Source organism: Leucoraja erinacea, chromosome 28 (genome assembly GCF_028641065.1).
Source record: "Leucoraja erinacea ecotype New England chromosome 28, Leri_hhj_1, whole genome shotgun sequence".
In the NCBI taxonomy this organism is placed as follows: domain Eukaryota; kingdom Metazoa; phylum Chordata; class Chondrichthyes; order Rajiformes; family Rajidae; genus Leucoraja; species Leucoraja erinaceus.
Window position 1 is genome coordinate 28,115,214 of NC_073404.1, and position 12,790 is coordinate 28,128,003.

The 12,790-nt window shown below is 48.8% G+C and overlaps 1 protein-coding gene across 1 annotated transcript in view; it reads right to left on the reverse strand.

Annotated features, from left to right (window-relative positions):
• Window positions 1-850: 850 nt before the first annotated feature.
• The window catches only part of LOC129710843 (WSC domain-containing protein 1-like), a 59,935-nt gene continuing 47,995 nt past the window's right edge, over window positions 851-12,790 (reverse strand). The window contains exons 5-9 of the mRNA XM_055658120.1: window positions 8,369-8,490; window positions 6,825-6,999; window positions 5,207-5,371; window positions 3,331-3,531; window positions 851-2,252 (exon numbers count right to left, since the gene is read on the reverse strand). Coding sequence (XP_055514095.1) covers window positions 1,900-2,252; window positions 3,331-3,531; window positions 5,207-5,371; window positions 6,825-6,999; window positions 8,369-8,490 — 1,016 coding nt within the window. The 3' untranslated portion in view covers window positions 851-1,899. The remainder of the gene's footprint in view (window positions 2,253-3,330; window positions 3,532-5,206; window positions 5,372-6,824; window positions 7,000-8,368; window positions 8,491-12,790) is intronic.

Sequence of the window (12,790 nt, forward strand, 5' to 3'; positions counted from 1 at the left end):
ATAAAGTCGAACTTTTGAAAAGGTGATTTAAATTTTTTGTCTTAAGGCAAAATGGTCGCATCGGAGACATCGCCTGTCGATGCCATTTAGAAATTGAAGAAGTGGTACCGAAAGGGATGCAAGTCTGAAGAAGGGTCTCAGCCCGAAACGTCACCTATTCCTTTGCTCCACAGATGCTGCCTCACCCGCTGAGTTACTCCAGCATGGTACATATGATAGCGATTCCTGGGCTTCGAAGTTCTGCGCATTGAATTGTAATTAATTGCGATCCGTAAGCATTCGCACAGTGAAATCTTTTCCAAAGGGAGCATCGACCATGTTGACAGGCCTCAACATCCTCACAGTAAGACATTTTTCGAGGAAGCTTCAAACGCAAACATTCCCTGAAAACCGCCCTCTCCTCCTTTTATAAATTTAAACGCACGTTGGCAAAGGCTCGTGGTTGGCAGAAGCAACACGTGGGGATGTCTACACGAGGCGTCGGAAAATATTTCTACCTTCCTTAGAAAAGCGTCGGGTACAGAGGTGTGAACAGACTCAAGGGCCTGTCCCACTTACTGCGATTTTTTCGGCAACTTGCCGGCACCCGTCATAGTCGCAGCGATGGCCGAACATTTTCAACACATTGAAAATCCAGCGGCGATCAGAAAAAGGCACGACTCTTTGGGCGACTACTCACGACCAAACAGGCTTCACCCCGCGACATGTGGACACGTGACGCCTGTATGGACGTGAGTAGTCGCCCGAAGTGTCGTGCCTTTTTCTGGTCGCCGATGGATTTTCAACAGGCCATCTGCTGCGACTATGACAGGTGCTGGCAGTCGCCGAAAAAAAATCGCCCAAGTGGGACAGGCCCTTAATAATGCTTTTCGATTTAGTTTAACTGCATGTGGGGAAAAATATCCAGGAAAGAGTTAAATCAATTAAATCAATATTGACAATTGATTGTAATCATGTATTATCTTTCCGCTGACTGGTTAGCACGCATCAAAAGCTTTTCACTGTACCTCGTTACACGTGACAATAAACTCAACTGAACTAAACTAAATCAAATCTGCCTGCTCCTGAGTTTAGAAGGATGAAGGGGTACCTCATTGAAACTTACCGAATAGTGAAAGGCCTGGATCGAGTGGATGTGGAGAGGATGTTTCCACCAGTGGGAGAGTCTAGGACCAGAGGGCACAGCCTCAGAATTAAAGGGCGTACTTTTAGGAAGGAGATGAGGAGGAATTTCTTTTAGTCAGAGGGTGGTGAATCTGTGGAATTCACTGCCACAGAAGGCTGTGGAGGCCAAGTCAATGGATATTTTTAAGGTGTAGACTGACATATTCTTGATTAGTGCGGGTGTCAGGGGTTATGGGGAGAAGGCAGGAGAATGGGGTTGAGAGGGAGAGATAGATCAGCTATGATTGAATGGCGGAGTAGACTTGATGGGCCGAATGGCCTAATACTGCTCCTATAACGTATAAATGCTAAATAAATCCAGTTGCAATGATAACAGGGCTTGGGTCAGAATATTTTGTGTCATTTAACACAACTGCGACGTGTAGAAAGGAACCGCAGATGCTGGGTTTACACTGAAGATAGACACCAAGTGCTGGAGTAACTCAGCGGGCCAGGCAGCATCTGTAGATGGATGGAAGGGCGATGTTTCCGGTCGAGACCCTTGCCTACAGGCCGCTATCCCCGCTGAGTTACCACAGCATTTTGCGTCTCACATTTCTTTTAAAAACTTCTCCACACAAGTCCCCCCCGTCGCACGAGGGCACATTGGCCAGTTCCTGTGATGCACCATCATTATTTTTACCTTCTTCCTGATCCTGAAGGGCAGGTGCCAGTCTTGAACAACCAGGCCGAAACGGTGGGGGTGTCGTTTGTGATCTCCTCGCACCAAACCCCTCATCCGGGAACATACTCCTCCGGCAGTCCAGAGAGGTTTTTGCCCTTGAGGGCTCGGTCCACCATCCCGATGTAGCCATCGATGGCGCCTTTCATCTCGGGCGTGAAGGGGTCGAAGTCTTTCTGCCGCAGCCCGGAACGCTTGAAGCTGCCGTCCTTCTGCGTCTCCACGCACAGCAGCCTGTCCTCGTCCACGGCCAGGTCGAGGAAGGCCACCACCCGCTTCAGCTGCGGCAGGAGGTCCCTCCGCAGATCCTCATAGTGGACCACCAGCACCTTCCTGCAGTAGCTCAGCCAGTCCAGGGTGTGCGAGGCCCACCACGACCCATAGGTGCCCACAAACTCTGGCCATTCTGCAGAGGGAGACTTTGCATTACACTCAGAGATGGACCCAGCATTGGGGGGGGGAGGGGGGGGGCGACTTAGAACAAAGAGGGGGGGTTGCATCGAGATGAGTCAAGAACAGAGAGGGACCCGACATTGAGGGGAGTTGTGGCCCGAGAGAAGGCAGGGGTTACGGGGAGAAGGCAGGAGAATGGGGTCGAGAGGGAGAGATAGATCAGCCATGATTGAATGGCATAGAGTAGACAATGGACCAAATGGCCTACTTTTGCCCCTATCACTTATGATAGAGGGACCCGACGTGAAGGGCCTGTTTCCTCTGTATCTCTAAACGATCATGTTCATTAGTGATAGGAGCAGAATTAGGCTATTCGGCCCATCAAGTCTACTCTGCCTTCAATCATCTTTGAACTATGTATCTATCTTTCCCTCTCAACCCCATTCTCCTGCCTTCTCCCCATAACCCCTGGCACCCGTACTAATCAAGAATCTATCTATCTCTGCCTTAAAAATATCCATTGACTTGGCCTCCACAGCCTTCCGTGGCAATGAATTCCACAGATTCACCACCCTCTGACTTAAGAAACTCCTTCTCATCTCCTTCCAAAAGGAACGTCCTTTAATTCTGAGGCTGTGCCCTCTGGACCTAGACTCTCCCACCAGTGGAAACATTCTCCCCTCCGCATCCACTCTATCCAGGCCTTTCACTATCCTACCGTTAACACATCCCATCAATCCCCAAGATGAGGAAAAGCCAGAGAGGTGTGAATCTGTGGAATTCTCTGCCACAGAAGGCAGTGGAGGCCAATCCACTGGATGTTTTCAAGAGAGGGTTAGATTTAGCTCTTGGGGAATCAAGGGATATGGGGAGAAAGCAGGAACGGGGTACTGATGTTGGATGATCAGCCATGATCATGTTGAATGGCGGTGCTGGCTCGAAGGGCCGATGGTGCGTACACTTGCGCCTATTTTCTACGTTTCTATGAACAGCATCAGGCCTCAAAGGTTCACCGTGTTGGATTTTATACTGCCTGAGGGTTTATGTGAGAATCTCCTCCGTTAGAGGTTTCTCAGTTAGAGGGACTATACCTTTGCTTTTCCAGTGGCGCTCCGATGCGTATCCCAAATGGCCAGCTCGCTTTCTATTGAACTCCGCCATCAAAGCCTTGTAAGGGTTTCGGATCAATAAGATGGCGGCATCAAAAGTCTCGATCTCCCTCTTCCCACTCTCGTGGGTTTTTATACAGATAGTGCGGCCACTTCTCCAGTAGTCCTTTTCCCCCTTGAAACCTGGCAAAGGGAAACGTAAATAACGTTCTATCGTATCGTATTAACTAAGTTACAGAGAAAGGTTGAATAAGTTAGGTCTTTATTCTCTGGAGCGCAGAAGGTTAAGGGGGGACTTGATAGAGGTCTTTAAAATGATGAGAGGGATAGACAGAGTTGATGTGGACAAGCTTTTCCCTTTGAGAATAGGGAAGATTTAAACAAGAGGACATGACTTCAGAATTAAGGGACAGAAGTTTAGGGGTAACATGAGGGGGAACTTCTTTACTCAGAGAGTGGTAGCGGTGTGGAATGGGCTTCCAGTGGAAGTGGTGGAGGCAGGTTCGTTGGTATCATTTAAAAATAAATTGGATAGGCATATGGATGAGAAGGGAATGGAGGGTTATGGTATGAGTGCAGGCAGGTGGGGCTAAGGGGAAAAAAAAATTTGTTCGGCACGGACTTGCAGGGCCGAGATGGCCTGTTTCCGTGCTGTAATTGTTATATGGTTATTATATGGTATTGTATCGTGTCATATCTTCCAGTGTCGACCTGCACGTCATTGAACAGTCAGGACGTGCAGGAAGGAACCGCAGAAGGTAGACAAAAATGCTGGAGAAACTCAGCAGGTGCAGCAGCAGCATCTATGGAGCGAAGGAAATAGGCAACGTTTCGGGCCGAAACCCTTCTTCAGACTCATTCGCTCCATAGATGCTGCTGCACCCGCTGAGTTTCTCCAGCATTTTTGTGTACCTTCGATTTTCCAGCATCTGCAGTTCCTTCTTGAACAAGGAACTGCAAACGCTGGTTTACACCGTAGATAGACACAGAGAGCTGGACCACCAGTTGGCGTACAATCGGTGGTGGATCTTCAGTAAGGGAAGGGATAGCACTCAAAATGTGTAGGAAAGAACTGCAGATGCTGGCTTAAATTCGAAGAGGGACGCAAAGCAATGGAGTAACTCAGCAGGACAGGCAGCATCTCTGGAGAGGAGGAATGGGTAACATCACTCATTCATTCTCTCCAGAGATGCAGCCAGTCCTGCTGAGTTACTCCAGCTTTTTGTGCCTTTCTTTGTGTGGAATATGAATATAGGAGGGGAGCCAATTTAGTTTAGTTTATAGATACAGCGTGGAAACAGGCCCTTCGGCCCACCATGTCCACGCCGACCAGCGATCCCCACACACTAACACTCTCCTGGGGACAATTTTTACATTTATACCAAACCAATTAACCTACACATGTTTAAGAAGGAACTGCAGATGCGGGAAGATCGAAGGTAGACAAAAGTGCTGGAGAAACACAGCGGGTGCAGCAGCATCTATGGAGCGAAGGAAATAGGCAACGTTTCGGGCCGAAACCCTCCTTCAGACTGATGTAGGGCCTGCACGTCTTTGGAATGTGGGACGAAACCAAAGATCTATGTCTATGTTTCTATGTTTCTCCCCAGAGATGCTGCCTCCTATCAGCCTCTTCCACAGCCAACAATGGACCATTGTGGGCTCCACCTTCCCTGGGTCATCGGTGCCGGCTCTGATTTGTCCTGTATCCTTTCATTCCTCTAGTTTCCCCTCTCCCCCGACTCTCAGTCTGCAGAAGGGTCATGACCCGAAACGTCACCCATTCCTTCTCTCCGGAGATGCTGCCTGTCCCGCTGAGTTACTCCAGCACTCTGTGTCTACAAGGGGTTGCACGTACCCTTGTTGTAAAGGGTGCCATCAAAATAGTAGCTGCCAGTGTAATATCCCGTACTGTGTTCTATCAGGTGGCGAGCCCATGTATTGCCAGCACCAGGAAAGCTGGAGAGGGCAGTCAGAGCCTTTGTTTTTGTCGGCAGGAACTTCCTGTCTGTACATCTGTTATCTGGAAAACAAACGGAAACCTTAATTCTCGCAAAGTAGCGGATTTCTCATTTTTCCCCGATACATGTTCACTGCGTTAAGTTAACTGGAAAGATATTGCCAGGGCTCGAGGGTGTGAGCTACAGGAAGAGGTTGTGTCGGCTGGGACTCTATTCCTTGGAGCACAGGAGGATGATAGACACATCTATAAGGTATTAGGTAGACAGGTGAGGGAGGGGGGAGGGTTCTCGATAGGCAGGTGGTCGGGACGAAGGCCAGAGATAAAAGCAGAAGGTGTGAGAGAGGAATGGAGAGTTGGGGAAGGGACAGTAAAGATTAGAGGGAGATTTACTGTAGACTTTACTATCGATATACAGCGGGGAAACAGGCCCTTCGGCCCATCGGGTCTGCACCATCTAGCGATCCCCGCACACTAACACTATCCTACACACACTAGGGGCAATTTACAATTTTTACCGAGACAAATTGACCTACAAACCTGCACGTCCTTGGAGTGTGGGAGAAAACTGGAGCACCCAGAGAGAACCCACGCAGGTCACGGGGAGAAGGTGCAAACTCCGTGCCGACAGCACCCGTGGTCAGGATTGAACCCGGGTCTCTGGTGCTGTGAGGCAGCAGAGGAAAGAGGGGGGGGGGGGGGGGGGGGGTGGGGGGGGGGGGTGATGTAGAGGGTTAATTAGAGGTTACATAAAATTGGAGAATTCAACGTTCATACCGCTGGGTTGTACGTTACGAGCAGCTGTTCCTCCAGGTTGCGTGTCACCCGACAACCATGATTGAATGGCGGAGTACCGAATGGGCCGAATGGCCTAATTCTGCACCAATGAGTTATGACAGATTCCTGATTAGTAAGGAGCATTAAAGGGTGTGGGGCGAAGGCAGGAGAATGGGGTTGAGATAGATCAGCCATGATTGAATGGCGGAGGAGACTCGATTGGCCGAATGGCATAACTGCTCCGACATCTTCTGAACTGATGAACTAACCTGGGTACGTTTAGCTGCAGATGATGAAGCTATTCCTATCACCTCCAGGTTTTGAAAACGAATGTGCCAATTCCATGCAGCAGAATAAGTTCACAAGTTAGAGGAGTGGGAATAGGCCATTCGGCCCATCGAGTCCACTCTGGCTTCTCCCCAAAACCCTCGACACCCGTTCCAATCAAGAATCTATCTATCTCTGCCTTAAAAATATCCACTGTCTTGGCCTCCACAGCCTTCTGTGGCAATGAGTTCCACAGATTCACCACCCTCTGACTAAAGAAATTCCTCCTCACCAAATTTCTAAAAAAAGAGCGCCCTTTAATTCTGAGGCCGTGACCTCTGGTCCTAGACTCTCCCACCAGTGGAAACATCCTCTCCACATCCACTCTATCCAAGCCTTTCATTATTCTGTAAGTTTCAATGAGGTCCCTCCCCCCCTCGACCGTCTAAACCCCAGTGAGTAGAGGGCTTACCTTGGACGACAGTCTGGTAGATAACACAATAACTCTCGTCTTCCACGTGTCCCGTTGTCGCCTCAGTCGACGGCCTCCTGCAGAGAAGGTCGTCCACAGCGTCGTGGAGCGTGAAGCGAGACGTGGCAAAGCCGCAGTAACATTCTGTCCGTCTGATGACAATCAGAGGAAACTCCTGTCAGGGAAAAGTACATGAGCTGGTCACATGTGCTCTGCTGGAACTCCTTCCAAACTGTCCCCCCCCCCTCTCTCTCTCCCTCCCTCCACTCCCATCCCTCCTCCCCCCCTTCCTCTCTCCTCCCCCCTCCCTCTTCCCTCCCTCCCTCCCCCCCGTCCTCCATCCCCCTCCTCAAGTCAAGTCCAAGTTTCTTTGTCACATACACATACGAGATGTGCAGTGAAATGAAAGTGGCAATGCTCGCGGAACCTTCAAAAACAACCAAACAAATCCTATAACACAATCATAACCACATATTATTTACATAATAAATAATAGAAGGAAAAACATCTGTACAGTTAGTCCCTAGTGAGAAAGGCGTTTACAGTCCGAATGGCCCTCTGGAAGAAACTCCTTCCCCTCCCTTCCCCCCCTCTCCCTCTCCCTCCCCCCTCTCTCGTTCCTCACCTCCCCTCATTCCGTCCCCCCCCTGCATGTCCTCCCCCCCCCCTTCCCCCCCCTCGTTTGCCTGACCGTAGCCCCCCTGGAACAGTTCCCCCCCTCAGGGGTGGAAGAGGTCTCTCATGATTCCTCCCCCCTGTGCAATGAGCCTCCCCCCCTCCCCCCCCCCCCCCACCCATTCCCCCCCCACCACCCCTCGCACCCCACCTCCCCCACCCTCCCCCCCCCCCCCCCCTCCCTCCCTACTACCCCCTCTCTGTCACTCCCCTGTCCCCTCCCCCTCCACCCCCCCCCCACCCCCCCCCCCCCCCCTCCCCTCCCCCTCCACCCCCCTGCATGCTGCTACATCTCTGCTGTCAACTGGTGAAGAACCACCTCCCTTGTCCCCGACTGCAGGCCCAACAAGAAACACACTTGGCCAGTTATGCTGCACTGCACAAAATTAAAAGATGGTCTTTGTGCATTCAGACTCTGGCGTTCAACCTGGCCAGCTAGTTCACACACGGTAACTGTGTCAGCGCTGCATCTCTAAACTAAACCAAATTAAACAGCCAGCAAAAGCCAGTAACCACATTACAGATCTTATGGCCCGAGCACACAAAGTACTGGAGAAACTCAATGCATCAGGGAGCAGGGAATGGGACCCTTCTGCAGAGATAGATGGATTATTGATTAGTGCGGGTGTCAGGGGTTATGGGGAGAATGCGGTTAGGAGGGAGAGATAGATCAGCCATGATTGAATGACGGCGTGGACTTGATGGGCCAAATGGCCTAATTCTGCTCCTAGAGCTTAGGAACATCTCAACTCAAATATGAAACCAAGCTTCAAACTGCCGGCCACCTCCAATATCTATACCTTTCAAATCAAAGACACAAGAGCTCTCTGTAAGACGTTTGATTCCGTTCAGTGAAAGGTTTCACTTACCTTTTTAGTACAGAACTCCGTGCATTTCACGACAGTCAGGTTCGGCTGGCTCAAGTGGACAGGGAAGGCCACCGTGAGGTTCTGCGGTACCTTGAAGCAGCCTCGATAGAGAACATTCCTATCTGAGGCAACAGAGAAACTGCTTGTTACTTTAAATCAACAGCAATGGCTCTCAGTCTGAAATGACCCAAAATGTCACCCGTTCCTTCGCTGCAGAGATGCTGCCTGGGTGTTACTCCAGCATTTTGTTTCGATCCTCAGTTTAAACCAGCATCTGCAGTTCCTTCCTACGCAATGAGTATCCATATCAGTTGCAGTTTGGTTTATTGTCACGTGTACCGAGGTACAGTGAAAACCTTTTGTTGCGTGCTAACCAGTCAGCGGAAAGACAATACATGATTACAACCGAGCCGTTCACAGTGCACAGCTACTTGATAAGGGAATAACGTTTAGTGCAAGGTAAAGCCAGTAAAGTCCAATCAAGGATAGTCCGAGGGTCACCAATGAGGTAGATGGTAGTTCTGCACTGCTCTCTGGTTGTGGTAGGATGGTTCAGTTGCCTGGTAACAGCCGGGAAGACAGCAATACCCTGAGCGGGCCATTTGAAACATTTGGTAATATTAGACAATGTACTTCCTCTAATGACCTTGGTTTAGTTTCAGTTTTGTTTATTCTTCTCACATATACCCGAGGTCGGCACGATGGCGCAGCGGTAGAGTTGCTGCCTCACAGCGCCAGAGACCCGGGTTCCATCCTGGCGGTGGGTGCTGTCTGTACGGAGTTTGCACATTCTCCCCGTGGGTTTGCCCCGGGAGCTCAGGTTTTCCCCCACACTCCAAAGATGTAACGGTTTGTAGGTTAATTGGCCCAGTAAAATTGTAAATTGTTCCTAGTGTGTGTAGGATAGTGTGTGGCATGTTCATCTCTCCCTCCCCTCCCCCACCCCCCTCAACTATCTAAACTCCAGTGAGTCCAGACCCAGTGTCGTCAAACACATCCTACGTTAACCTATAACTTTCATTTTTCATGACGGAATTGATACAATAAACAATATCTCAATGCGCCGGCCAACTTGGTTTAGGTTCCAGATTTAAACGAGATCTTTTTGAAATTCGTGACAGATGGGAGATGTCGATTAGTTATTATTTAATAAGATACAGGGCAGATTTCAATTAATCGATCAGATGATAACAGCAAAATTAGGGGCTGTTAAACAAGTATTGAAAACTGAAAGGACAAATTCCATCGATGGCTATGTCTCAGAAAGTCATCAGATAATATGTCGAGATGATCAGCTGGTAGTTACTGACCCAGCAATTATATTTGATCGGAATTTAAAGTAAATATTGCATCTGCAAACGATAGCGTTTTCTTGAAACTCTGCACAATATTTTGTTGCAGCCCAAGCGGCTGAGTTACTCCAGCACTTTGTGTCTGTTTTTCGTATAAACTAGCATCTGCAGTTCTTTGTTTCTACATTAAGAAAAATAATATAGCTTTCATTTTAGCTTTGCGCGGCACGGTGGCGCAGCGGTAGAGTTGCTGCCTCACTGTGCCAGAGACCGGGTTTGATCCCGACTACGGGCGCTGACTGTACGGAGTTTGTACGTTCTCCCCGTGACTTGCGTGGGTTTTCTCCAAGATCTTCGGTTTCCTCCCACACTCCAAAGACATACAGGTTTGTAGGTTAATCAGCTTGGTATGAATGTAAATTGTCCCTAGAGTGCATAGGATAGTGTTAGTGTGCGGAGAAAGCTGGTCGGTACGGCCTCGGTGGGCTGAAGGGCCTGTTTCCGTGCTGTATCTTGAAACCAAACTAAACTAAATAGGAAAAGGATTAGAGTTGAAGAGATTCCCTTTATTAATTAGAGACTAATGAATCTTTACTTGTCTTTAGACTTGAGATATAGTGCAGAAACGTGCCCTTCGAAACCCTCTGCACACTAACATTACCCTACACACACTAGGGACAATTTACAATTTTACCAAAGCCAATTAACCTACAAACCTGCACGTCATTGGAGCGTGGGAGGAAACCCGGAGGAAACCCACGCAGGTCACGGGGAAAACGTACAAACTCCGTAAAGACAGCACCCATAGTCGGGATCGAACCCAGGTCTCTGGTGCTGTAAGGCAGCAACTCTACCGCTGCGCCACTGTGCTACCCTCAATGGGAAGCAGAACCAAAATGCAAGCCATATTTGTTTTCCTTAATATTGAAACAAGGAACTGCAGATGCTAGTTTACACGGAAGATAGACAAAAAAAGTGCTGGAGTAACTCAGTGGGTCAGGCAGCATCTCTGGAGAGAAAGGATGGATGACATTTTGGGGAGGTTACCATTCTTCACACAGACGGTCCCGACCCAAAATGTCACCCATTCTTTTTTGTCCAGAGATGCTGCCTGACCCGTTGATGTTACTCCAGCACTGTGTGTCAATTTATTTCTTAAATTGCATTTACAATTAGTCTCCTCAGATTAGTGCAGGTGGGACTAATGTAGCTGGGACACGTTGGCCAGTGTGGGCAAGATGGGCCGAAAGGCCTGTTTCCACGTTGTATCACAAGTTCACAAGTTATAGAAACATAGAAACATAGAAATTAGCTGCAGGAGTAGGCCATTCGGCCCTTCGAGCCTGCACCGCCATTCAATATGATCATGGCTGATCATCCAACTCAGTATCCCGTACCTGCCTTCTCTCCATACCCCCTGATCCCCTTAGCCACAAGGGCCACATCTAACTCCCTCTTAAATATAGCCAATGAACTGGCCTCAACTACCCTCTGTGGCAGAGAGTTCCAGAGATTCACCTCTCTCTGCGTGAAAAAAGTTCTTCTCATCTCGGTTTTAAAGGATTTCCCCTTTATCCTTAAGCTGTGACCCCTTGTCCTGGAACAAGGAGTCAACTTTTAACGTACAAAAGTTTGTAGGTTCGAGGAGCAGAATTAGGCCATTTGGCCCATCTAGTCTACTACACCATTCAATCATGGCTGATCTCTGCCTCCTAATCCCATTTCCATGCCTTCTCCCCATAACCCATTGACACCCATTCTAATCACAAATTTGTCTATCTCTGCCTTAAAGCTATCCGCTGACTTGGCCTCCACAGCCCTCTGTGACAATGAGTTCCACAGATTCACCACCCTCTGACTAAAGAAGTTCATCCTCACCTCCTGTCTAAAAATGAGCGCCCTTTAATTCGGAGGTTATGACCTCTGGTCCTAGACTCTCCCACCAGTGGAAACATCCTTTCTATCCAGGCCTTTCACTAATCTGTAAGTTTTAATGAGGTCCCCCCTCAACCTTCTAAACTCCAGCGAGTAGAGGCCCAGTGTTGAAAAACGCTCATCGTTTGCTAACCCACTGGAATCATTCTTGTAAACCTCCTCTGGACCCTCCCCAGAGCCAGCATATCCTTCCTCAGATATGGGGCCCAAATTTGGTCACAGTTCTCCAAATGCAGCCTGACCAGAGCCTCAGCTCTGTTTTTGTATTCCAGTCCTCGATATAAATTGCTAGCACTGCGTTTGCTCACTCTATGTCCCGATAGTCTCACAGATCAGATTTTAATGCTGCGATGGGCGGAAATGATCAGAAAACGTTCACAAGATGAAGATTCACCAGCATCAGTTGGTGTGGTTTTTTTTCCCGCTGCTAAATATTGTATAACTAGACTGCAAACTGGTTTTTGTTGTGACAGCAACAATAATAATTGCATTTGCAAGGGGCCTTGCCCTGTCTACATATCTCAACGCTCCTCACACAGTGAATTACTCTGAAGTGCGGAGATTCAATGCCAACAAAGTCACGCAAAGCAGGAATGAACTGAACAAGCACTTCATCATCCTTTTGACGGTAATGGCTGGTGAGAGGATACCTGGGACTGGTGCCAAGAGAACTCTACACTCGTGGAGCCATTGTGCCCGAGACCGCTATGGAACGCCCGGGTGGGTAGGATTACAGTTCAGCGTCGCATCTGACCATCAAACGCTTCGGACAGGAGCAAGGCCAAGTCTACGGGCTCAACACAGCCACAAATTAAACCCAAAGCAGACTAATTGGATGTCTGAAACCAGAGTGGTGGAGCTCCTCCTTGTCAGCACTAACCCCTGCAACGGCCCCCTCTAATCTACGATTATTTCTCTAAGAGCCTGAAAGATGAATTACAAAGCCACAAGATCTGGTCAAGTATATCACCAAGCAATGCAATAGCAATTTGCACTTTCATTACAGAAAGTGGTTAAATATGGCAGTAAATGATACAATAGCCATGTTTAAGAAGGAACTGCAGATGCTGGAAAATCGAAGGTAGACAAAAATGCTGGAGAAACTCAGCGGGTGCGGCAGCATCTATGGAGCGAGGGAAATGGGCAACTTTTCGGGTCGAAACCCTTCTTCAGATATAATAGCGATTAACTCTTT